The 27,371-nt window shown below is 41.5% G+C and overlaps 1 protein-coding gene across 2 annotated transcripts in view; it reads right to left on the bottom strand.

Moving 5' to 3' along the window:
- jag2b (jagged canonical Notch ligand 2b) overlaps positions 1-11,964 on the bottom strand; it is a 52,481-nt gene extending 40,517 nt beyond the window's left edge. Inside the window, exons 1-2 of one of the 2 annotated variants that reach the window (XM_038277529.1) lie at positions 11,607-11,964; positions 10,252-10,572 (exon numbers count right to left, since the gene is read on the bottom strand). In XM_038277529.1, coding sequence (XP_038133457.1) covers positions 10,252-10,572; positions 11,607-11,675 — 390 coding nt within the window. In that variant the 5' untranslated portion in view covers positions 11,676-11,964. The remainder of the gene's footprint in view (positions 1-10,251; positions 10,573-11,606) is intronic. The other variant, XM_038277530.1, reaches the window with a different exon arrangement.
- Positions 11,965-27,371: the final 15,407 nt, after the last annotated feature.

Below are 27,371 nucleotides of genomic sequence, written 5' to 3'. Positions count from 1 at the left end.
CTGTGCAATAAAACCCTAGACTGTTGCAACAATTGTATGTATTGCTACAGCTGCAGAGACAGCCTTCATGGACAGATTTGTTCGCTGTATGGAAGATGGCTGATATGTTGCTAAGGAGGTTGAGATGCATGGCCATCACCTGATAGGGCAGCTATGTGTTTCAAGACAGTAGGTGGGCCGCAGTGTCGGGATAATAAACCTGTGGGAAAACGAGTACATCGCTACATTTACTAACAGTGATGGTTAGCCACAGGCTCAGTAAATGTACCGATATTAAACGTTTTTCCTGAAATTATGATACATTTAAACAATATTGCATTGGCGAAGTCCTGCTCTGTTACAGTATTTTGGTCTCATATAATCTTTCAGATGTCATACATGTTATATCTGTGCAGTTATGATACATTTAGACAACTAAATTGAGTCAAACGTCCCTGAATGAGACACTAGAGCCTATAGAGAATGGTAAGGACATTTTTTATTTGTACAGAAAATAAAATGAAAACAAATAACAAGGATTAATTATCAATATGTTTTAGCAGTTTTTAACAGTGGTTATCACAATAAATAGCTAGCTGAAGCCACCAATTCTATCTTAGGCTGAAATAATTAGTCTAATGAAATATTAATCAACTAAATTGCAAAGGAATCTCGTGAGACTACTCCTATAAGTCTGTAGTATAGAGACTTTAAAACGTGCAATTTGCTGAAGGAAATCCCACGGAGAGCAATAATCAAGCCAAAACTGTACAAAAACTCATATCTATAAACGCACACATTTTCCAATTAAGATGAAAACTCATTATCGGTATATATGCTCCATCTAGAACTCCTTAAGAGGTGTAAAATACCTATTACGAATCTTTTGCCATCAGATTATCGATCCCTTAATTTCAAAAGCCTTATTAATTAGATAGTAATTTTGTTACCATCGAATTTATCGCATATTTTTTTAATTTACCTTATTTTCCGGACTATTGAGCATATCTCACAATAAGCAGCACACATTTTTTTTATTCTATTTCTAAATTAAACCCGACTATAAGCAGCTGAACTGTCTCCCACCAAAAGCGCTTTATTTTAGCTCTGCAGTAGTTGCACACACATTCTCTTCATTGATACAACAGCTTTAATTCTGCAATTAAATGTCAACATGTGTGAATTCAGGACATCTGTTCCGTCGTACCTAATGTTAGCTTGTGCTAAATGAAAATTTGCACCATCCTGTTTGATCTCCAACTTCGACTTCCGTTTCATTACGGCTGAAGAAAATTCCACAAAAAAGCTGCACCTTTGCATAAGCCGCATGTTTCAAAGCGTGGGAAACAAATGTCTTATAGTACGGAATATACGTTAAGTGTTTTTTTTTTTCCCCTTCACAATAATGCAAATGTTTTATTTCAGATTGAGGAATGCAGGGTTTATACAGAAATGAATAACTCAAATTTAATGCTTTTTAATGCTCTTAGATATAATTTTAATGCTACCAACAGGTACCCGTCGACAGGCTGCAGCCATGTCCCGAATTCCTCGTTTTCCAGCCACTTTTGTTGAAATTTGCAAATATATCATGATATAATATTTCTGACGAATTTTCTTTTTAATACAAATTTTTTTAATAAAGCATTTTAAATGCCACAATAAATATTTAATGGATTTTAATGCCAATTAAGGCCTTAATTTAAAAAATAATATTTTTTTATGATTTTTAATGACACGCAGAAACCCTGGAATGGTAGTTTACAAAAAAAGATATCTTGAGATTAATCAGTTCAATGTAAAAATAACACTGATTACTAAAACTAATCGACAGCTGCCTCCCCTACCAACGAAAAAGCTGCAAATCTGATGCATAAACTCCTGATGCTGTGGTGCACATCTTAGTTAAAATCCAATGTGCTACTTGAAGTTCTGGAGACTGCCAATAATTGATTACTATGAGGACTGAATAGATATACACTGCTGTGTGGCATTGATTACAAAGGCAGGTGATCTGTTTGCTGCCTCTCAAGTGCTGTTTGACAATATAAACTTCTAAAGAGCAATACCTTTCGAAAACAGCTACACTATTTAATTGAATCATAAATTTTTTTTTATAAACTCACTGACATTACCCATTATAATTTCCCTCATTAGTAAAAAAACAAGCAAACAGGCTTCCTTGCTGTACTTTATGGCCCTGCTATTGCAGTGGATAGTACTACAGCCATCTACAATGAGCTCATAAAAAATTTACAACCAGTCCTGCTTGGGAACATAGCCATTGTATGCCAATTGCCAAGACAACAAAAACCTGCAGCTTGGATAAACCAGGTGGGGTTTCATGTGTCTCCCCATCTCACTTCATCTTTACATACAGACATCTGCACAAAGACCTGACAAAAAAAAAGAAAAGAAAATAGTCTCCATGGCAGCTACATTTGAATGCTGGTTTACAGGTTAAAGAATGATAAAGCCATGTAATCGAACACTATCATTCACGGAGTGGTGGTTTGTTTAAGCTGTTGTTTAGACTAAGGCGCAGACGTGAGGAGGATAAATACGGGGATTTATTCATGCTTTGTGCTTACAGGAAGTCTCTCAAAGATTTTGCTTCTGCTGACAAGAATTGACAGGCAGCATGCAAATAAACCTGACTCAGTGGGTCATCAGCATAATACATTTCATGCAGACGCCCTAATCGGCTGTCACTCTTCAAATGAATCCCATTTGGATACAATTCTATACAATTACAGCTAAACTGTACCCAGACCAAATAAAAGTAGAAGCATTTATACAGAATCTGAGGAAATCTCTTAAATAGCTGTGCTAGTCTGAATGAGCTGCCCTGGAAGATATCTAGGTAAGGAGGACAGCACTGGAGGGATTCTGATGCATTTTTCTGCTATTAGTATGAAGTATGTCCAAAGTTAAAAGAAAGTCAGTGGCATACATTGTGATAAGTACCACAACCATAAGACCATCAGAAAACTAGAAAAAAAAAATGAGACCATAAGGTATCTAAATAATTCCCTTCTCTGAAATGGGGATCCAAACACTTCATAGAACACGGTTCCCTTTATCACATGAACAAAACATGTGTACAGTAGTTATGGAGAAGCTGTTGTTTTCCTCTCGAACATCCTGTACCTTGTGCAAAACCACAGACCGAACAAAAACAAAGCATCCTCAGAGGAAATCCCTGCAGCCTCCTCCCCAATATTATAACAGATCAATTGGAATATCCACAAACTTTACGGTCAGATGGTTTATAAAGAACTGCCAAGATCCATACATCATGGAGGATGTGTGATGAAAACAGAAAACATTTGAAACAAGGAGATTAATGTTCTATTTGAGAACTTAATCATTTGACAGCTCAAGTTTTAGTAAGAATATCCCCCCCCCCCCCCCATTACCAGCAAATCTCTAGATCTAGTCATTCTTTCTGTAACTTTGAGTCATCCTGAGTTAACTTATCTTAGCTTTTATCAAGTCCTAAATTCCCTTAAGATTCATGTTTAGTCAGTGCTTTAACCCCTCAGACTTGATCACGATACTGAAAAAAATAGATATGACTTATTGTGGGCTGCACCTCTCCAGCAAAGATGAGTAAAGCTGCTCACTGCAGCCCTGAGACACAAATAACATCCTTAGCATGACTTGTGGAAAAAAAGAAGACCTCTCCAAACAAACCACTTCGGAAGCTCCTGCTGACTGGCTAATTGCATAATCAATACCCAGTCGAGCTAAAACACAGGTGAGACTTGTGCGAGTGGTTTTCCACGCAGCAGCCCTGGGACCAAAGGAGGATGGATGGGTGGGGGAGGGAGGGAGGGAGCCACAGAGTGGAGAGGATAATTGTTTACTGGAGGCCTATGCAGCTGTCTCCTAGCAACAGCTATGACAAGCTCCGTATGTGTAGCTAACCATGACAGCGTACATTAGCCTCCAGCTTGATGCATCTAAAGCGCAGCTACTTGCACTCTTGGAGTAAGGCAGATAAACCGTATCAGAGACGTCCTACCCTGTTGGGGAGTTTAGCTTAAAAAAATAAAAAGATATCTTTCAGAAATATTTTTGGCACAATCCAACCCAAAGTAATTTTTTACCTCTTTTTTTAAGCCTAACATGAACAATTTCATACAAAAAACTCAATGCATTCAGGTTTAAGATTGTTCATTTATACCATGTAAAATGCATGGAGATATATATATTTTTCCCCCCCGCAAAAAACTATGATTGTGTGCAACAGTGACCAGCTGAGATGAGAGACGTGTGTATTCTGAAGTATCTATACCTTAAATTGTCTCTCATAAGCAAACTGGCGTTACTCTATTAACTGATTAGACAGTGTGACTGCAAAGATCTTTAATCAGAACATCTCCAGCAAATGAGAACATCCTTCCTGGTCTTACCAGGATCACAAGGTGGCTAAAGCAGTACCTGTTCAAAATTCACATACAGTTTAAGTTTTAAAAAATATTTCTACATTCACACAAAGCAGAATATGGTAGCCGCAGTGTCTAAAGATGCAATCAACTGAAGCTGAAGGAATAGCTAATAACGCTGTAAAAGAAGGCAGAAGAGCGTGGACCACTGGCCTATGAGCAAAATGTGGAAAAGTAAAATTCAAACTTAACTAAAAAAACTTATGAATCATAGATTCTAAAATTCAGCCCCATCCTAGTGCCAAAGTTTGTAGCTGGTTATAAAGATAGGGATGTCAAGACAGAGGCAACATGGGGAGCAGCTTCAAACTATCAACTCTGGTTTTTAAAATGCCTTTTTAATGGCGTCTTCATCTGGGTAGACCAAACCTGTATATACCAACCAAAAGATTGGGGAGCTTAATTCAAACCTATTCACAGATGTCATCCAAATTCCAGTCCCTACGGCAAAAGAAAATGGAGAGGCGTGACAGGAGCAGTGTACGCAAGTGGCAGGTTAAAGCCCAGGGATGAAAGCCAAGATCAAATACTTTGGGTTAGAGCTGAAAAGAAAAGGAAAAGAAAAAAAGTGCTCCCTGTGCAGGTCTGTGCAGGTTAGAAAGCAGTGGAATTACTGAAAGGGTAAATGTCAATCTCTCCAATGAGAGGCTTAGGCTCTTCTGTAAACATCTACTGTTCTGTAAATTAATCATCTGTTAAAATACAAGTAGCAATTCAGCTTCTTCAGGTTTTATTGTTCCTTTGACAGCCACTACAGTCCCTGCTGACTATGAGCAGGTTCAGCTTTGAGGATGCAGTTCCGACATGTGATCTGGGTCCATAGAAGATAACGGTTACAGGTAGGCTGGCATCAAAAGGACTTCCGGTGCAGTGATTTGGCCACCGGGTGCGGACAAAGAGACATGCAGAGAAGTTCCAAACAGCAATTTCATTAGTGATCAGATGGATGTAGATCGTGTCCTTTCCTTCCAGCTACACTCCTGGAGTGCACAACCAGCGCCAGCTGACAAAATGGAAACTCAATCAGGCCGGACAAATGAGACCCTGACATAGTTAGCCGCTGCTGACTAATGTTTAACATTAGTTCCATAGAGTACGCCAAGTCCATCTTATCTGATCAACTGGATTTTAGTAAAGATGGCAAACAAGGTTTGTAAATGACTTTTTATGGCCTCTTGTTGCTCCATCTACTACAAAGGTGTCAAAAATTGCCGTTTGTGCAGCAACAGCCATGTTCAACATAAAAATTCAGCAACCAACTTGTCTGTTATTCAATCTATGGGTATCGCCATCAATGCAGTAGTCCTCTTCATCAGGCCACACACTGCTGGATATGCCTTATCAGCACACAGCCTAGCGAAACAATCGGTTCTGGAAATAATCGTCAACTAATTTAGTAACCGATGAAGGGTTAACTGGATAATAGACACTATAAAACATGCCTTTAGCTGACAGAGCCACTCCCATTTAGAGCAGTAATTATACCAAAATTGCATTTAAGATAAAAAAAAAAAAAAATTAAATCAATATTTTCAATTATTTGAAAATAGACAGATTACTTGATTTGCAAAAAAATCATTAGTTGCAGCCCTAGTCCAGTGCAACCGATTGCCTTCAACTGAAATGTATTTTGTGTATTTTCTAAATCGGGGAGGGACTCCAAGGCTTCTTTTTGTGCACTTCATTATAAATCAAGTTTTGGGTGTGAGGGGAAAAGCCTTGTGGCAGCCACATGCCATGCAGATTGTTTCCTCAGATGAAGCTTTTCAATTGAAGTGACACCACCTGTCTATCAATTAGGGGTGTGGGAAATAATCGTTTTGGGGATATATATCGTGATATTCAGCTGCCCAATATAATATCGATCTTTCACTTCTTAGTATCGATAAAAAAAAAAATGGTTACATAAAACATTGATGGGAAAATGGGCTACCTCTGCACCACCGCTCTGGCAGAAAGCGCTGTGGAGCCCTTTAACTGTACATGCAGCACGTAATCTGTATTTGAGGCAGTCACAGTGGGAAAAAAACCCAAAAAACATGGATAATAATACCTAATCAATATTTTCTGATGAAAATATACAGCACTTGCTGTTTTATCTCATCATTTGATTTTAATAGCTGGGGAAAATATGGCAATATATAGTGATACTGCAATATCGTGATAATATCGTATCGTGCCAAAGTATTGCGGCATGTATCGAATCGCAACACTCATGCCAATACTCACCTCTAAAATCAATCCAGCTCATTAGAACTGACCAATCAGCTTTTAGTCTCAAAATAAAACAGAACTCCTCTGCAGGAGCGCACTCCAAAAAATTAACAGGATTTTGCATTAGAGAGGCATAGCATAGGAGCTTTATTTAAATTCCAAAAAAAGAAAATTAAAAACAATCAATTTCAATAAAAACTTTTTTTAAAACAAACAAAAAAAAAATCTAAAAAAGTCCAAATGTTGTAAAAGAGAAAGAGAATTCAGACATGCTTAATCCCTGTTATTAAGAGGGAAGAAAACATTTTCATTTTAAAAACTGAAAAGGAGTCGGATGGAAAAGGGCTGCTGGGGAAAACATGAGCAACTCAATAACACAGCTATCAACAGGAGCAACTAGTTTGCCTGTACGAAAGGGACAAACAGTTCTTCTGGGGTTTTTCTGTAATAATTAGGGCTGAAACAATTAATAGTCAACTAATCTAGTCATTGATTAATCATTTAATGGAGTATAAAGACTGTAAAACATGCCTTTAACTGACAGAGTGACCCACTTAGAGTAGTAAATATACCAAGATTGTAAAAATATATGTATATATAATCAACATTTTTTCAATTAAGATGAACAAAAACTTTCATCTGTCAATATGCTTAACCTTTGGCTGTCCAATTATTAATCGAAAAAATACATGACAGATTGATTTACAAAATAAACCTTAGTTGCAGCTTTAGTTATAATTATATTGTTTTTGTTTAGCTTGGAAGAGCTTATGCTTCTTAGTGATCAATGCAAGTTTGTAAGAAACTGTGTCCAAGGCAACGTGCCTTCAAGCCATGGCTGCAATAAAATTATATAAAAGATAAAAACTGATTTATTTTCACCCTTCTCTTGTTTTACTCACCATCTTTTTTGACTGCAAAAAAATCTGACAACTTTCCTCACAGCCAACATGACTTTACCCCCTATTGTTCTTCCACCTGTGGAAAGCCCGGACTTTAAATCTGATTTTTCTGTTGCTGATTTAAACCGACTGTACTGACTTGATGTGAAACAAAAACCTTTTCTCTTTGCATTGATGTTTGCAGATAAGAGAAAAAGTTTCAGGTAAAGTTGTGCTTCTATCCTGCTTTTCCAGAGGTTTCTGTTCACTGGCTTAATTTCCACGCTGATTAAGTGATCTAACAGACAGCGTCACTTCAATCGATCAGATCATTGATGGAGCTAAATAGAGCTTACTCCTGAATTTAAAAAACAACATTTAAATGCTGCAAACACCTATAACCTGGGGTCACATTCACAAGACAATCAGGAACTTAAGAAAATTAAAATCCATGCATTATCATACTTAGAAAGGCCAAATCAAAGCCCGAATTCAAATTCTTAAGAGAATTGTGTTGCAATTAAAACTAGAAAAAACTGGTGAATTAATCTAAATGAGCTTTGGTTACTCTACCCAAAGATTGGAATAATATTTCCAGCCCCTAAATGTGCTAATCTGACAAAAGGAAATCAAGAAAACCTTAATCTTTACCTGAGCGATCATTTTGTTTCATTAAAGAACCACACATACTTTCTACTTTATGATTAAACATACTTTTATGCTTTTTTATTTGATAGGAAAAAAACAAAGCTAGGGTTTGGTCTATGAAATAAATAAATTAAGCCAGTTTAGAGGACTGAAAGGGATTCATGCATCTCAGGAACATAGGATCAATTTAAAAGTTGCTTGCCTCAATTTCCCTTTCCAACTAATTATTACATAAGGAAAGCTTTCAGCATCAACGATTATCAAAACTTAGTAGGAAAGCCAGAAATACTGCCTCTTGTACTTTTTTTTCTCCCCAAAATGCGAAGTTTAATTATCCCATCATTAAAACAGCTCCAAACAAAACAAAAACAAATCCTGTAGCGATATATTTTCAGACCTCTGCTGAAGTCTGGTTCATAGACAGGCGAGGACTCCCAAGCCTCGCTCGTTAGCTGGCCAGATGACACAGCCAACAGCACACTGCATCTTTGTCTCTTGAGTGAGTACAGCAACGACGCCGCGGCCGGTGACCCCCACAAGCTTGTTGTGACATCTGGCACTGGAATAGTGCACCGCTATCAGCTGGGACACTTAACAGAAGGACAACACACCAGAATAGCCCTCTTCACCTCTGCCTCGAGGTGTCTCTCAGGGAGTCAGACAGCCTTTCTCAGGGTTGCTTTTCTGCGTCAGGTGAGGCATGCAGTTCATCTGCAGAAAGCATCATCCCAGGTGGCAAGAAAAAGAAAAGACTGTGTAAAAGCCTCCTTGCTGCTTTAACATACAGCCCCTAGTGTTTAATATTACACCTCTTGGCATTTTCCCCTGCAGCTTACACGATTAGCTTCTCCAGTTAAAAACCATCTGCAAAAAACAACTAATGAAAATACGGAAATAAAAGCTTTTAATATCAAAATAAGCATCATTATATTAAACATTACACTAATAAAAAGTAGATGTTTCATCTGTGAGCCAAAATCACCAGCTATCATTCATCTGCACTCCCACAAGTTTAATTGCCCTGAAGGGGCCACCAGGGGCCACCTGGCACCCTCAGCGGGGGGAGAGGAGGAGAATGGGGAGGAGAGGTGTTAAAACCAACCAGTAACACGCACAGAACCAGCGCCGGAAGGCATCACTCGTTTCAGCTGAACGCATAACTCAAGCTTATGGGATAATGTCAGACCATTCATCATTTTTTTTCTTCTTTGTGGAATTAAGAGGAGCATCAACCCCAGAGAAGCGCCTAGAAGCAGACACACCTCATTCCCACCCACCTGCAAAAGCTTGGAAGTTTGTTCCTGCTTTGCATACGGAGAAAATTGTCTTTTGCTTTAGCTGTTATTTGAATTCTGGTAGAGTCTTCCTGAAACTCATAAATAATAAAGATAAAAGGTCCTGTGATGGTTTATCCACACGGGAACTTGTAGTTCCCCACTTGATAAGAATCTACACACCTTTGACTGTGCTGACATGACCTCAGCTGGAGCGATCGGATAAAATCCAACAAAACCTGTTTTATTTCCATTTAGAGGCAACTTTAAGATATGACCAAAGGTCACTATAAAACATTGTGTTCCTCTGATCAGATAATTATAAAAAAAAACTTTACTATTTTTGCCTTTAAAACATCCAAATATCCTTGTTTGGCAAAAGCAATTTGAGAAAATAGCCAAGATCTCGGTTTAACAGATAAAACTGACATTTAGACCTTGGAGGAAAAATCTGATGTCGATTCCATGACGTAAACAGAGTTTTAAGCAGATGACGTTAAGAAAACTGCAATTATCAGCTTACTTAAGGATGTGTTCTGAAGATTAGTATGAAAGGCAGTGCATACATTTATAGGCTTTAATAAAAGGAGAAATCATCAATTGCAGATCCCTTAAATATGATAATGTGCAGCTATAATGATGTCTTTTTTTGGGTTACTTTAGTTATATCAGGTTTTAATGCTCCTCCAAATTTCCAAATGCATTCTGAATTTTAAGTAGATGACCAAAAATTGCAGGAAAAGAAAAAAACCTGACTACCATGGTGGAAAAATGATCAGACATAACAGGTGTTCGCTTACTTACCAGCCAGGCAAACTGGAAGGGGATCACAACCTTGCCGGCCTCATTGATCTTATTGGCGTTATTCTTGGCGGTCTCCAAAGAAAACATATTTCCACCAAGAACTTGCGTAGATCCGGCTCCAAACGTGCAGGCCCCGGTGGTGGTGACCTTTTGCTGGTACTCCTTCAGGCACACTCTCAGGTAAGTATCGCACTCGTCCAGGCTGCAGTGCAGGTCTTGGGGACTCCTGGGGCCATCGCAGCACTCCCCGTCCGCCAGCTCGCCGTTCACATTCTCCACAGAGATCAGCTGCAGCTCAAAATAGCCGGTTGACTGGGACACCTGGAAACAACGGGGCCAAAATTAAATGCAGCCCGCCCTCTCTCCTCATAGACCCACAATAGCATTTGTGGTGCTAATCTGGGTGAAGGAAGTTGCACCCCAAATGATTGGTTCTGTCATATACAAGGAAAAAGAGGACAAAATCATAATTTAAGTGTGCAGACTTTTTACACATTCATGTGAGTCCACTTTGGTGGTGTAAAGATAGGCAGATCACTAAAGTGGGTCAAAGATTTGCAGCTTTTATCCTTCTGGTTCTGTAGTCTGCAGACTTTATATTTACCCAGCATCCTCAGGGGTGCAATATAGGTGTGTACGTTTTATTAAAAAAAAGCAATTGCACATTAGTGACTTTAATTATGTGTGATTTGTCCCTCCCTCCCTTTAATGAAACATTGAAAGAGAAAATAAACAATCCTTGAAATGTATTAAAACTTAGACTGATAGGAGGTATAGTAAGTGTGCATAAGGTGTCATATGGATGGTTTCAGGTCACACGCGCGCGCATTCACCATCGGTGGCGCGACAGGCGTGAAGATGTAAAGCTGGTCTAATTGGGTCCAAATGAGGAGCAATGAGGCTTTTCCATCCCAGCCTGATGGAAGCAGGTGAGCGAAACGATCCACCGCAGCGGCCAATTGATGCAAAGCAGCAACTTCCAACTTTGCATGCAGGGATTTCACACAAGCAGGTCGCTTTCTGCTCATTAACAGCTGCTGCAGGAAAACAAGGCGATGCAACTTCTAACTTGTTCACTCCGGGCCTTTTCTCTCCCCCCCTCTCATAAATAAAGGATTATGAGACTGAGAATCAAACATGGAGAGCAGCCTCTATCAGACTCCAGTCATGTCATGGTATCGCGATCACATGCTGCACAACTGAAAGCGCTGCGTAATTCAATTATCCATTAATGTGATGCGAAAATGCAGTTAATACCTCCCCCCCAAGTTTCCTCTCATTTAATATATTTTATTTATCTTTAGATACATAAATAAGAGCGTGTTTAGGGTGGATAGAAATAACAGTATCCTTACCTTGGTCCATAACGTCAACAGCAGGCACACTATTGGGAGGTGATTCCTAATCCTGGTGCGGTTCCACATGCCTCCGATTAATTAGAGTGACATGTGAGGGAGGGAGGGGGGCAGATAAGAAACAGACAAACAGCCGGTGAGCAGTTTCCTCCTCTGCTGTCATGTAAAATCCACAGTATTTCACAGGCGCTGCTGTGCTCTCCGCCGTGGCAGATCCTCACCGAGGCATTACGGATTGCGGCGCACTGATGGCTCCACGCACGGGAGGGTTCCTCCGTGAAATCTCTCCACACAGCAACTGAGATGTTTCGCAGTCACAGCCTGAGGAGAGGATGTCTGCTTTGATTGGCAGCTCCACAAACCATTTACAAATTGGCCTGCAGGCAGTCTCTGAGCCAACCGGATTAAGGGGCGGACAATAGTATAATACCCCCCCTGCTCCTCCTCCTCCTCCTCCTTCACCTCCTCCTCCTCCTCCTCCTCACAAAACTTGAAATTTCTGTCCTATTGAGGTTCACTTTAGACAAGCCGCATTACAGGGCGCAAACAAAGCGAGGCTCGACTTTAATTAAATGCTGCTGCAGAGGTGTCACAATGAGCTGAGCGCAATTCAAATGTGGTGCGCCCCTTAATTGCAAGCTCAATTATGACATTTTTGCGCGCCTACTGCCGCGCTATAAACTAAAACATTTCAACACACGTTATGTTTGATTTTTTTTATATTTAGATTGCTTATAGGTTAACAGGCAATGAAAAAAGCAGCTTTAGATCTCACTGGTTGTTAGAGTAGAACATTATTGTACAGAAAATTGCGCTGATTTAATTTATGATGCAATATAAGTCTATTAAAATCTACAATTTATTGCGTTTTTTTTATTTTGTAAGGTTAAGATTTAAAGGGTAAAAAACAGCGCTTCCAAATCATTGAGTTCCAGTAGTTTAGAGCGCCCTCTACTGGCTAAGTATATTTAAGACATATTTCGACCAGTCATAACATTATGACCACTAATAGGCGAAATTAGTTGATTTATTTATTTATATACATATATATTTTTATTATATTTTCCTAAAAACATCAAAGCATTCCACCCTATAATATAGTTTCTATCTCAATTTAATGTCAAAAAATAAAAACAAAAGAAAAAGAAACAAACAAAACCAAACAAACTGTGATTTATGTTGGGTATAACTGCACAAAGTTTGCAAATGCAGACAGAAAACAAACATACAGGTAAATATATTGTATTCCAATCTTGGATGAAATAAACTAAATTAAAAAAAAGCACAAACTATCTAGAAAAATTTGTGACCTGTAACCCAATTTCCCTTTTCTAAATCCATCTTTTTCATAGCTTATTTTTTGTTGTTGTTTTTTTTTTTTTACCTATCTTTTATTATGATATTCTACCACTTTTAATCTGGAAACTAAACACAGATTTTAAATTGTTACAAATATGTTAAAGTTTCTTACACCTTTCTTTGGCTAATTGTTTGACCTACATCATCCTAAAGTTTTTAGGACTTCTCTACATAAAAAAAAATATTACACTGGTATATGCTCTTACAAAAAGAACAACAAAAAAGTTAAAAAACCTTTTAGTCAGAGCTGGGACCATATTATTGTTTTCAGACAGTTACGTGTTGTTTACGTACAGGAAAATCCTTACCATGTAAGACAAGTTTTCCAGTCATCAACACGCCTCTGGCGTAGTTCTGTCTTAACTGTTGCCCACTTTGCTTTTCAAAATAGCAGAGCCGATTTAAAGTTGCTGTTGTCCCAATATTCATACAAATTATTCACAAGATTCAGATCAGGTCATTCCAGATTAATAAATGCAAGGTTATTGCCATGTTAAAAGACACAAAATTTTGTACAAGTTTGAAGTTTATCACCCAAACTTTCTCTCTTAGTTGAAGTGCTTTTGGGATGTTTAGAAACAAACCCAGAAAAACAACCAAAGTTCAACCCTGCTATGAACTGGAACCTGCAGAAACACAAGTGTCAATGTTTACAGATAAGCATATTTACTCCACCATGGACTAAGAGAGTGCTGACTAAGACAAAGCCTGTCATCGAAAATCATTATCAAGCTCAACCAACATTTGAGAATCTATCTATCTATCTATCTATCTATCTATCTATCTATCTATCTATCTATCTATCTAGCTAGCTAACTGTGTATATTCATTATAACAGCATGTTAGAGAGTTTGAGTCCTATTAGTGACATAAAAGTTTTTCCTTTATCGAACAAAAGTATTTGATTTTGAGTTTTTCTAGGCCTGGTTTTTCCATCTCTAAAGCGGCAGCTCTTGTCGATCACAATGTCAATATCGATCAGAGGCAATCTAACAATGAAGCAGTGTTAAACCAGCAACATGGCCAAGATGACTGATGCATGTGGGCAGCAAAGGCTGCTACATGTGGTGAGGCTTTAATGAGCCACTGCGGCTCAGACTGCTGAAGAAGCTACTGCTGGTTCTGATAGAACGCCTGGCAGTTGTTGTGCATGGGACTGCACAAAAACAAAGCTGGATTCCTGTGCTGTGGGAGGCATCAGATGTCCCCCCGCAGCCAAAGAGTTGTTGGTTCAAACCCCGATTCTGGCTTTCAATGTAATTTCAGTAATTAACCAATGTTTTTGTCAAAGTGACCAATTTGCATTATCTTGCCCTTTAACCAATATAGATTGGTTAAAACACAACCAAACTAGATTGGTTGTTTCACCCAACAGATCTGTTTTTAGGGCATATGATAGTAATTATGTGGAAAGTATTGTCTTAAAATCTGACAAACATTTCTTACAAGAACGTTCTTCAGTGTTGTTTTGCTCAAAAATGTCTCTATCTAACTAGCATGAAGAATATAAGAATTTGTACTTTTATTTTACCAAAGTACAAGGCATTTAGAATGCAGAACCATTGTTTTCTTCAGATGACAATCAGTCATTATTCATTTCTCTTAGTAATAACACTCTAAAAATGCCAGTGATGTGCTGTATTAAAGTCTAAAACAAGTATTTACTAGTCTGGAATTTCCCTCAGCTTCCTAGATTTTAGTAAATGGCTGTTAGCATGAATAGTGAGGGTCAGGCAGGATATTTGAAAACAAACTAATCCCTTTTGAAAGAACTGCGCTCTTTAGAATTGCTTGAAAAGGCGAGCACACATAAAGAAAACCAGGCACAGAAATAGTTCACAACTGCAAACATGCTTTGGTTGTTTCAGCTCTAGTTTAAGATAAATGCTGCACCCCACCATGAAAGGAAAGTGTTTATCCTCTTATACCAGTAGTTAGGTGATCTAACAGCCTCATACTTTTTATTTTTTTGGCAATAAGGTAATGTGTAAACATAAAACAAATTAGGGAGAAAGGGTAAAGGTGACTGGAGACGCCAATTCTATGAGGAAACGATTGTTATCACACAAAGCTTTGTACTTTTAGAGCATATGCATTCATCTTCTGTATCGCTTACTCACAGCCTCATTTTTCACATGAAACTAAAGATCATGCAACTACCTAGAGAATACTTCTGCTGCATGCAGATATAACAGACTCTTCAGTCATCTGTCCAGGTGCATGTTTATCTTTCATTGAAGGATCAAGAGCAGAAAATTCAAAAACAAGTCCAATTTATATAACAAGAGAAAAACCCTAGTCAAACTTTTGGACCTACATACATAGAAAAGCATTAGTCATTAAGAAGGGACACTGGGTTGCAGCAAAGGTTATAAGAAAAATGCCTATTAAAAAATACAGCCCCAAATTGCCATTTAAGCATAAAAATATCTTCTCAACAGTAACACTCCATCTTAGGTCATGCTTTTACAGCCATCAGGAGCTGTTCCTCTTTCTGCAGGATGAGAATCAAGCTTCCAGTTAAAGCGAAGGTGACAGCCGCCCTCCCTTCTCTCTGCCTGTCACCGTCTCCCTCTCATCAGGCGACTGCCAGCCCGTCAGATAGGCCCTAGAGGATGCTGCAGATAGCCTGAGCCGCTGCAGACGCTTGGACTGGAACATTTCACACGCTCCCACAAGTGCATGTAAGTAGGCTTAAGGTGGATCACTCTTAAGAAGGGGTCTTAGGTGGTGAGGGGATGATGTGTCAGTGCACCCCAAAACAATTCTAGAGTTTTAGGTTTCACATAATACTGTAAAGTGGTATCTGGTGAGAAATAAAAATAAATGCTTAAATAATATTCTGTAGTGTTTTTGTTACACAACCACCTACCTGCAGAGTGAGAATTATATCAAAGCAAATATATTTAAGAACAGTTTTAGCGCAAATTTCTCTCATCTTAACGGTGCATTCGTACAGGAAGATTCTTTGTTTAAAACCCTAAAAGGACTTTATTTTGTCTAGTAAGTTTTCCTCCACATTGTACTTTTTGAAGTGAACCATAACTTGTAATCAAAGATGTGATTTTATTTGCTCCAATTCGACAGATGTGACTAGAGCGGGATAGAGTACTGATCCAAACGAGACAATCTTTAATTGGTTAGAGCATTTAATTCTGTTTCTAATTTTGAATTGGTGTCGGTAAAGGAGGCTACCTACATGCCTGAAACACATCCTCTTGGCAGCAGCGTTGCAAAGCAAAATACAGTGGATCAGGCATTGCTTCAATGAATATTCACTATTGCTACAGACGCTGCTGCTGTGGCAAAAAGCTGTATGTTTCCCTCAGTGGGATCAGTCCATCAGTCCATTTTTAAGCATCTTTTCACCTTTTAAATTGATCTGTTTCTGGATTTTAGGTCCAGACCAGGAATCTCCTTAAACATGGGCGGATCTAGACAGGGGCCAACAGGAGCCAATGTACCTCTAGAACTGGTCCTGGCCCCTGTTATGGCCTCTGTACTGAAGTAACTGCTAGATCAGTGTGTCCTGAGCCATGGGTGGCTTTTGGCTCTCTTGATATAATAAAGTATTGCCCTGTTTTTTCATTATATTTGGATACAAAGCCATGGCGCTTGCAGCATTACGGATACCATAGTCAGGAGTAGGGGTGGGTATTGGCAAAGAAGTCATGATTCGATTCGAATCAAGATTCACATGCCACGATGCGATTCTATCACGATGCATCACGATACTTGAAATATTGCGATGCATTGCGATATTTTCACTGAACACTGTAAGAAAAAGATACAGCCATTACCAGTGGCTGACTGGCTGTGTATGATCTGGATAGTGTCTTCAATTGATACATAACTATAAGCAACTGAATTCATACATAGCTGTATTTATTGAAACGACTTTTTGAGGTGTTGCCTTGAAAACAAATACTGGACAGAAATATTACTATTACTGGCGTGGACGCACTGACAAAAAGATCTTAGGATTCATCAAACTTAAAAAAACAAAATAAGGATAATCAGAGCCGTTAACATGGCCTCAGTGGTCCTTTAAACCAATGAAATAAAAACATTCAAATGTATGACATTTCCCCTTTTGCAAATGACGTGTGTCATATCAATTTCATTTTTTTCATAGTGTCCTCCATGTTTTATTTCATATGACTCGTCTCAGTATCCCACGGCCGGAAATGCTTGTGACACAAAGCATCGGGCGTTAACACATCCGCAGCGACATCTGCTGGACTGGAAGTTGTATTCCACTTGATTTGGCTGATGTGCGCCAACCATTAATGTATTTTATTTGTTCATTTTTTTTTTTATAATCGATTCTTCCCTTCAAGAATCGATGCAGTAGATCACAAGAATTAGAATCGCGATGCATCGTCATGACGATTATTTTGCACACCCTTAGTCAGGAAGGTGGTGGGATAATATATACTTTGCTTCACAATAATATGAAAGTATGTGTTTACGGACCCCAAAATGGCACCTCTCAAGAGATAGACTCCAAACTCAAGCTATCAGTCAGTACAGCAGCTGCAAGGACTTAATAAATCACTGGTACGGAAGTGGAGAAAGCAAGAAGATGACTTATAATCCGGTGTACCCAATAGTGAGGAAAATATGGTAAGTTAAAGGAGAATTCCGGTTTTTAACACTTTTAGCCCATTTTCTGTAGTGTCCAGGATGAAATCGAATGATCGACACCAAAATTTTGACAATTGGTCCTGTCTCTGCTTTTTGGCTCATTTAGAATCCACCCCTGGCTGCTTCAGAATGGCTTTCATAGTGCATGTCCGATAATGTCCTTAAAACAACCTTAAACGTTCTTTTTTTTAAATATGCTACTCACCGGGTCGTCAGCGCTGTTCAATGACGTTCCAAAAAAAGTTTCGTAAAGAAAAAACGTTCCTGTAGTGTTTTATTTAGCATTTTGTAAATCCCATTGAGTTCTGTTGGAATAGTCAATATTCCCCTGCCACCGGAAACGGAAATGGGGCCTGTTTACACAGTTGTAGTCTTTTCGCTTCACTCTGTGTACTCCGACGTCGAGAATCAAGAATCCACCTTTCGTATTCCATTTTCAGAGTTTTTTAAAGTGTTTAACAGAGACGTTAGCACCTCGACGTCGGAGTACACAGAGTGAAGCGAAAAGACTACAACTGTGTAAACAGGCCCCATTTCCGTTTCCGGTGGCAGCGGAATATTGACTATTCCAACAGAACTCAATGGGATTTACAAAATGCTAAATAAAACACTACAGGAACGTTTTTTCTTCACGAAACTTTTTTTGGAACGTCATTGAACAGTGCTGACGACCCGGTGAGTAGCATATTTAAAAAAAAGAACGTTTAAGGTTGTTTTAAGGACATTATCGGACATGCACTATGAAAGCCATTCTGAAGCAGCCAGGGGTGGATTCTAAATGAGCCAAAAAGCAGAGACAGGACCAATTGTCAAAATTTTGGTGTCGATCATTCGATTTCATCCTGGACACTACAGAAAATGGGCTAAAAGTGTTAAAAACCGGAATTCTCCTTTAATATGTCCTGTTGCAGGTAATGTTTTGTCCCAACTTTGATATAGAGAGGGGTTTACTGCCAACTCTATGACTAAAAGGTGCCTGAATATAGCTCCAGTATAAGCCCAAATCATAAATCCACTGCCATGCTTTGACATTAGACAAAGGATATTTAAATTCCTTAACTTGATCTTAGCAGTGCTCAGCCTCTCTGCTTTTGTCTTTCACAACCATTTCTTATTTGATGTGACAGTGGAGGCCTATAGAGTTGAGAGGGCTCACTTCGGGTTTGGTTTTTATGAATGATCCATGTGCTGCACAGCCTGGGGTGTCTGCGAAATGAGCAACACTTTTTTGTGTTTATTGCAAAAATATATTTGTATTTTAAAGAAGATTTTAATTTGGTAAAAAAAAAAAAAGTATTTTTAAATCCCTATAATTTGATGCATTGCACAATTGTTTCACTAAGCTTATTGCTTTTGTATCTGGAGTAACCAATTCTGATGATAACCAACGTAACAGCACAATAGAAACCAGCAATCAGTCCTCCCTAACATTCTAGTTTTGGTTTCTTTCAAATAATGCATCATGTGTTGCTGTCCTTACATAATTAAGCATTTAGTAAAGTTGAAATCATCTTCTTGGCGTGTGAATCCTCATCATTTTAGGAATGAACCACTGGAAGCACTGCCGTGAAATTCTGCTTTTATTAAGAATTGTTCTAATTTCATGGTGGGATGATTCTGTGAGGGCATAGAGGATTGGTGATTCACCACTTCATTAGCAAATTCAAAACATTTCATCTTTTCGATATTTCCTTTATAATCTGTGAAAGCTGTATATGAAAATCTAAGCATAAAATAACATGTATTTAATCATTTCAGATGATTGTTCTCATTTCATGGTAGGATGATTCTGTAAGGGTATAAAGGCTTGGTGATTCACTGAATCATAAGCAAGACTGAAGCGTTTTTCAAAACATTTTATCTTTTGGGGATTTTTTTTTCTTTTTGAATCTGTGAAAGCTGTATCTAAAAATCTAAGCCTAAAAGAATATGTTTAATCATTCCAGATTTGATCGCACTTAATGAACTCTATCTCATCGGTCACAGATAATATCTGTAAAGCCATGAAAGACTAATACCAGCAGCCAAGTGGTGCATCTCTTGAATCCTAACACCTACCAGAGGGCCTCAGGCTCCGTGTACCTACCTTGTCTTTCTGTTTGCACACTCCACAAGCACAGAGCGGCGAGTGTGTGTGTGTGTAGAGGGAGAGAGGATTATGAGTGGGAGCACTGTGGGGGGTGTGCCAGCCTCCGAGGGGGGGGAGGTGAAGTGGATTTCTTCTCTCATCCATTTTTCATGGCTCTTCTCCTTTCAGATCTGCAGCCTCTGTACATACGGCTGACGGGTCGATTCTCTTTTATCTTTAAGCATCTTTTGGGGACTTCTCTGCATGTGTCTGCTGCTGTGATAGTGGGGCTGGTGAAGGCGGGGATGGGTCAAGGTTGAAGCACGCTGTTTTTAATCAAGCTCTAATGGCGATCTCACAGCGCTGCCCACAAAGACCTCACTCCTTTGCTGATGTTTTCACAATTTTAATTGGAATCGGGAAGCTTCATCAGCTTGCTCTGATGGTCACAGGATACCAAGTTCTAAATATTTTAGTGAAATCTATGTTTTCCACACGGCAGATGGTTGAAACTCAAAGGGATATTATGGCGGGCATGTATAAACAGTACTGTTTAACAGCAGTTTCTGTCCCCAGTGAGTTAATTCACACACAAAGACCCTTTAAAAGGGACTGAATTATTAACAATCTCTGGTTGTGACCTCTAGAGTTCATTCACCAAAGTTGGTTCCTGTCAAATATTCTTCCCTTGAAGCTACAGACACCTTAAAAGGGACAGCCACAACTGAGAAACAGATATATCAAAGTTATAGGTTAAGGTGGTAACATGGATGTGTTGCATAAAGTAGAATAAATATTACAGATAGGTATAACAGCAGTTACTGTCACGGTTTGGTTGTGGTAGAGGACCCAAATGCAGAGGCAGAGAGGCTGAGGAGATTTCTTAGGAGTTTAAGTGGGCAAAAACAGTAACAAAGGCAGGAATGCAAAAATCCAACTAATAATCAAAGCAAACCAGAACTATGGAGACATCTGGGGGAAACCAAACACGAGGAGCCAGGGAGAGACGAGGAACGTGGACAACAGCACAGGAGGACAGCAAAGACAAGGAACCAACAAAGAGTGAGAGCAGAGGGAGAGCATATATAGGAGAGAGAGACAAAGGGAGGGCTAACGAGCAGACAAGGAACAGGTGTGAGAGGAGACAACGAGGGAGCCAAGGGGAAAGGAACATACACACACACAAGAGGGCAAAAGAGGACAAAAGAAAAACTTGAGAATATAAATCTAGAAATACAACAAAACTGGAATTAGGCTAATAAATCTAGAAAACAAGGAGCAAAGAAAACAGCAGAACCAAGACCATGACAGTGCCCCCCACTTAAGGGCGGATACCAGACGCCCAAAACGTCCAGAAACAAAAATAACCCACCCTGGGCGGGCGGAGGGGGAACCAGGAAGGAGGGCACTAATACAAAACCAAACGCAGAGTCCAAACAAAACCAAAACAACCCACCCAAGGTGGGCGAGGGCAAACAAAGTCTCTGGAGGGCGGCCGCGTGACCGGAGGCCAGGAAGAGTCTCTGGAGGGCGGCCGCGAGGCCCGAGGCAAGGAAGAGTCTCTGGAGGGCGGCCGCGAGGCCTGAGGCCAGGAAGAGTCTCTGGAGGGCGGCCGCGAGGCCCGAGGCCAGGAAGAGTCTCTGGAGGGCGGCCGCGAGGCCCGAGGCCAGGAAGAGTCTCTGGAGGGCGGCCGCGAGGCCCGAGGCCAGGAAGAGTCTCTGGAGGGCGGCCGCGAGGCCCGAGGCCAGGAAGAGTCTCTGGAGGGCGGCCGCGAGGCCCGAGGCCAGGAAGAGTCTCTGGAGGGCGGCCGCGAGGCCCGAGGCCAGGAAGAGTCTCTGGAGGGCGGCCGCGAGGCCCGAGGCCAGGAAGAGTCTCTGGAGGGCGGCCGCGAGGCCCGAGGCCAGGAAGAGTCTCTGGAGGACGGCGACGGTGGCGCCGTCTTTGACGAAGGAGAACCTTGGGGGACGACGTCTCCGTTTCGACGGCTCAGGAACTGGCTCTGAGGTGGCCGCCGACTGCGGCTCAGGAACTGGCTCTGAGGTGGCCGCCGACTGCGGCTCAGGAACTGGCCCTGAGGTGGCCGCCGACTGCGGCTCAGGAACTGGCTCTGAGGTGGCCGCCGACTGCGGCTCAGGAACTGGCTCTGAGGTGGCCGCCGACTGCGGCTCAGGAACTGGCTCTGAGGTGGCCGCCGACTGCGGCTCAGGAACTGGCTCTGAGGTGGCCGCCGACTGCGGCTCAGGAACACCCCCAGAGGCTACCGCCGACTGCGGCTCAGGAACACCCCCAGAGGCTACCGCCGACTGCGGCTCAGGAACACCCCCAGAGGCTACCGCCGACTGCGGCTCAGGAACACCCCCAGAGGCTACCGCCGACTGCGGCTCAGGAACACCCCCAGAGGCTACCGACGATTGCTGCCCCTGGACAGGAACAGAGGGGCCCGCCGATTGCGGCCCCTGGACAGGAACAGAGGGGCCCGCCGATTGCGGCCCCTGGACAGGAACAGAGGGGCCCGCCGATTGCGGCCCCTGGACAGGAACAGAGGGGCCCGCCGATTGCGGCCCCTGGACAGGAACAGAGGGGCCCGCCGATTGCGGCCCCTGGACAGGAACAGAGGGGCCCGCCGATTGCGGCCCCTGGACAGGAACAGAGGAGCCCACCGACTGCGGCTCCACCTCAGGAACAGGGGAGCCCGCCGACTGCGGCTCCACCTCAGGAACTGAGGAGACTGCCGACTGTGGCTCCACACCAGGAACGGAGGAGACTGCCGACTGTGGCTCCACATCCAGCATGGAGGAAACTGCCCATGGCGGCACAGGTTCAGTCTCTGAGGTGGCTTGAAGTGCCCGCAGAGGGCTCTTGGCGGTTTGGGGCACCCGGTGATGCGTATCTTCACTAACCCCGATCTCTGAAGCCTTTCGAAAAGTATGCAGAGCAGGCTCAGGGGTCTCTGGACGGCACAGAGCTGGCTCAGGGGTCTCTGGACGGCACAGAGCTGGCTCAGGGGTCTCTGGACGGCACAGAGCTGGCTCAGGGGTCTCTGGACGGCACAGAGCTGGCTCAGGGGTCTCTGGACGGCACAGAGCTGGCTCAGGGGTCTCTGGACGGCACAGAGCTGGCTCAGGGGTCTCTGGACGGCACAGAGCAGGCTCAGGGGTCTCTGGACGGCACAGAGCAGGCTCAGGGGTCTCTGGACGGCTCAAAGCTAACTCAGGGGTCTCTGGACGGCACAAGGCTAACCCAGGGGTCTCTGGACGGCACAAGGCTAACCCAGGGGTCTCTGGACGGCACAAGGCTAACCTAGGGGTCTCTGGACGGCACAAAGCTAACCCAGGGGTCTCTGGACGGCACAAAGCTAACCCAGGGGTCTCTGGACGGCACCAAACTAACTCAGGGGTCTCTAAACGGTACAGAGCTGACTCAGGGGTTTCTAAAAGGCACAGAGCTGACTCAAGACGGCTCAGGGCTGGCTCAGGGGTCTCAGGCGCTAGGCTAAACGGCCCGCTAATGGGCTCAGGTACTGGGGAAACCGCCCCGCTACTGGGCACTGGAGCTAGGGGATCTGGCCCTCTACTGGGCACTGGAGCTAGGGGATCTGGCCCTCTACTGGGCACTGGAGCTAGGGGATCTGGCCCTCTACTGGGCACTGGAGCTAGGGGATCTGGCCCTCTACTGGGCACTGGAGCTGGGGAAACTGGCCTGTTAATGGGTTCTGAAGCTGATGGAGGTGGCAGGAAAAGGAAAAGATCTTCCCTCTCCCCATAAAAGAAGGTCCATAATTGAGACTCCTCAATATGGGGAGCACTGACTGTAGGGGGTGTAATAATGAGTTTCTTTAAGGATGGGGCTAGCTGTTGGTCATGGAGGTGATGACTGAGATTTAGGGAGAAACTGACCTGGTTATGAGGGGAGCTAAGGCTGGCAGCTGGCTGACCCATGGGAGTGGAGGCGTCAGGCTGACCCGCCGTAGAGGGAGTGGAGGCGTGAGGCTGACCCGCCGGAGAGGGAGTGGAGGCGTCAGGCTGACCCGCCGGAGAGGGAGTGGATTTCTTCCCCCGGCGGCGCATATGCCTGGAGGAGGCAGACGGCATGGGGGGACCAACAGCTGGTGAAGGTGACGGAACTGGACCGGAGGCGATTGACAGCAGGGTAGGGAGGAGATGAAGAGATGGTTTGGGTGGTGGAGGTCTGTTGAAGAGTTGGGCGCTGGCTGCTTGGTGGTTCCACTCCAACTCTTCAAACAGTTCAGACAGCACTGGGGGAGAAATGAGTTTGGAGTTTGTGAGGAGAATTTGTCTTAGTTGGCCAGCTGCACTCACCCTCTCCTCAGGCGGGCTGAGACTGGCAATAGTGTCCAGAGCCTTTCCCAGCTTCAGGAAAAAATCCCTCAGGGTGTCCAGACTGGGCTCTGCTGGGTCCATTGTGGTTGGTTCCTAATGTCACGGTTTGGTTGTGGTAGAGGACCCAAATGCAGAGGCAGAGAGGCTGAGGAGATTTCTTGGGAGTTTAATTGGGCAAAAACAGTAACAAAGGCAGGAATGCAAAAATCCAACTAATAATCAAAGCAAACCAGAACTATGGAGACATCTGGGGGAAACCAAACACGAGGAGCCAGGGAGAGACGAGGAACGTGGACAACAGCACAGGAGGACAGCAAAGACAAGGAACCAACAAAGAGTGAGAGCAGAGGGAGAGCATATATAGGAGAGAGAGACAAAGGGAGGGCTAACGAGCAGACAAGGAACAGGTGTGAGAGGAGACAACGAGGGAGCCAAGGGGAAAGGAACATACACACACACAAGAGGGCAAAAGAGGACAACAGAAAAACTTGAGAATATAAATCTAGAAATACAACAAAACTGGAATTAGGCTAATAAATCTAGAAAACAAGGAGCAAAGAAAACAGCAGAACCAAGACCATGACAGTTACACTGTAAAACAATAGTATATATTGCAAATGTATTTGATTTTGCTTTAAAATGACGCCACCCTTCAAATAAAGAAGTCAATAGGATGGTAACCGAGATTATAAACAGTGAGTTTGATGTCAAACAATGACTCATATCCATGCTAAGTTTGATAGAGGGTCTATGATGCTGTGGGCTGGTTTAACTTTTAAGTTTAATGCCGAGGAATATTTGGCACAATGTCTGGCAGCATGAACATTTGGAAACTTAAAATCTGAAGGCCTCTACAGGAAAATTATTTATATAGAGATCTAAAACATATGACCAGATCAATATATAAAATAGTTTTTTTTAAACAAATTAGGAAAGAACCCAGACCATTCAGAGAGACTGTGCAAAGAAGATATATTTATATGCTTAAAGGTTTGAAAATGCAACAAGAGAAGAGACTTACCGGTAAGTTCCAGTGGCAAAAGGATGGTTGATAAGTGTTATTCACTGGTAAGCAAGTTATCGGCCATTTTCTAGATTTCTTCCACACAAACTAAACATATTTACATTGAAGGTTGGATATTTCTATTCTACTGCAAAAAAGATTAATTTATTTCACACATATATTTACCAAGGATGCAGACGACGGTGGGGGGCGTTGTGCTAACACACCCTGCCTTATGCAGGATGATTTCTCACTTACAAATATTTATCATGTTGCTTAACTTAAACTGCTAAAAATAGTATCAGATAAAGGTTCTTGGTTGAATGCCAAAGCCAGTCAGATTTGTCCAGACTTTGCCTCTGTAAAAGTCATTCTGTATTAAAACAATGTTCTATTCAGTACTGTTGCATCGTTACGTTTCATTTGCATTGCTATACTTTGATCTATTCTATTCCCCTTCATATTTTTCTTAACTTGCTATTTATAACCGTTCTTGACCGTTTTAAAAGAGAAACAAGAGAAGATGTTTCATTCGAAATATCTATCGATACTGCTAAAAACATAACTATTTTTATCTGTCAGTGCAGATAACCCTTACCTTTAACAATTGCTTGTTTACACTGCAAAAAATGGAAATCTAAGTAAGTATTTTTTTCTTAAAATAAGTGCATTTTTTCTCCAATTGAGGATGAAAGTGAGACACTTTGCCAATGGAACAAGACAATTTACTTCTTATTTTAAGTTCATATTATCTAATTATCTTATTTTAAGTGTAAAGATACTAATTTCATTGGCAAGTCATCATATTTACCTACTCAAATTAAGGGTAAATACACTTAATTTAAGAAATTTATACTTTTTTCTAGATCGTTTTTGCAGTGTAAGTTCGAAGAAACTTCCACCTTGGTTTAAGCATTGGATAAAAGCTAAGGTGCGCACAGTACCTGACAGCTAAGGGATGTAGCTCTTCCAGCACAGTAATGGATAAACTGTCAGCGCCAAGTTTCTTGGTCGGTTTCAGCGCAGCAGCTACGATTTAGTCTGCTATGGAAACAGAACAGCACAACGTTTTCTGGTGTAGCATCAGAACAGTATAGCAGCAAAAGAATAAATAAATAGATGACATATTTTTATTTATTTATCTATTAGGGACAGTGCATATTAATGGATGTCTACAACGTAAAAATGCCAGATTGAAGCACTAATGCTAATTCATATCTGCAGTACCTGGGCCAAGAAAAATGAAGTGAAATCTTGCAATGAAAAGGATTTTATTGAATATTGCGATGAGTTTCAGTTAACCCATATTTCATGAGGGTTTACATCTTAGCCATTATATCTGTATTATATGTGGGCTACAGAAGCAGAATAAATCAATCCAACTGATCAAAATGTTATTGACATATTTTGCATTTAAATAGTTGATATCTGAATGAAAAATATATAAATGTTACACACTAATATTACACACTAATTGGATATACTGTTGATCAGCAGTAAAAGAACTAAAACCAGATAATAAGAGGAGAAAAGGAGATATATAAACTGATAATATGTGGCTATGTATACAGGTAATGAATAAGGGGAGAAATAGAAACCAAATAACACCAGAGTAAGTTGACTTAAGGTTGTCAGCCAATTAGCATTGCTCAGTCCCTGCACCAGGCTGTGACAATATTTTGCAGTATGTGATCAAAGAAAGGGTTAAGAATGGGGTTAGGGTTAGGGGTAAAATTAGCAAATAGGAAATGATTTGTTCACTTAAACTCATGATTTCAGGCAACAAGAGAAAAAAAAATCCATTGCTGAGAACCCAGTGGTGCGCCACCCTTTATGAGTATTAAAAGCTGTTTGTGGTTCAAATTGGTGCCAAAGAAACAACATGTTGATTGTAAAGCTGAACAAAGTCAGCTGTCATTAAATGGTTCAGGTTAAATACCTCAGGATCTAGATTAAAGTGCATTTCCGCCGTATGTGTGAAACGTGCAGTCAACACAAACTTCGAGGCGCATCCCTGTTATACCCTTATGTTCTGCTCTGCTGAAATCACCCCATGTTTTCATCTCCTCTCATGCAGACACCTAAGACTTCACCAAGTACATGCTGGTCTGTGCTGCATGCTGCTGCTGAGACAAGAGGGAAAAACTGACGGACATTTCTAAACCAACTGGAAATGCATAGTTGGGCTTTAGAAAGCATGAGCAAACAGGAAAAGTGTGGACCTGATCCTAACCACGCACACAACTATTTCTAAGCAGGGAAGGACAGGAGTAAAAGCACAGTTCAAGTACCGGTATTAACCGGTAGGACAAGTTATTGACATTTCAAACTGATTGCCAGGGCCGTCA

The sequence above is a fragment of the Cyprinodon tularosa genome, unplaced genomic scaffold (assembly GCF_016077235.1).
Source record: "Cyprinodon tularosa strain WSP-4 unplaced genomic scaffold, ASM1607723v1 ctg132, whole genome shotgun sequence".
In the NCBI taxonomy this organism is placed as follows: domain Eukaryota; kingdom Metazoa; phylum Chordata; class Actinopteri; order Cyprinodontiformes; family Cyprinodontidae; genus Cyprinodon; species Cyprinodon tularosa.
This window is presented reverse-complemented; position numbering and strand designations above follow the sequence as displayed.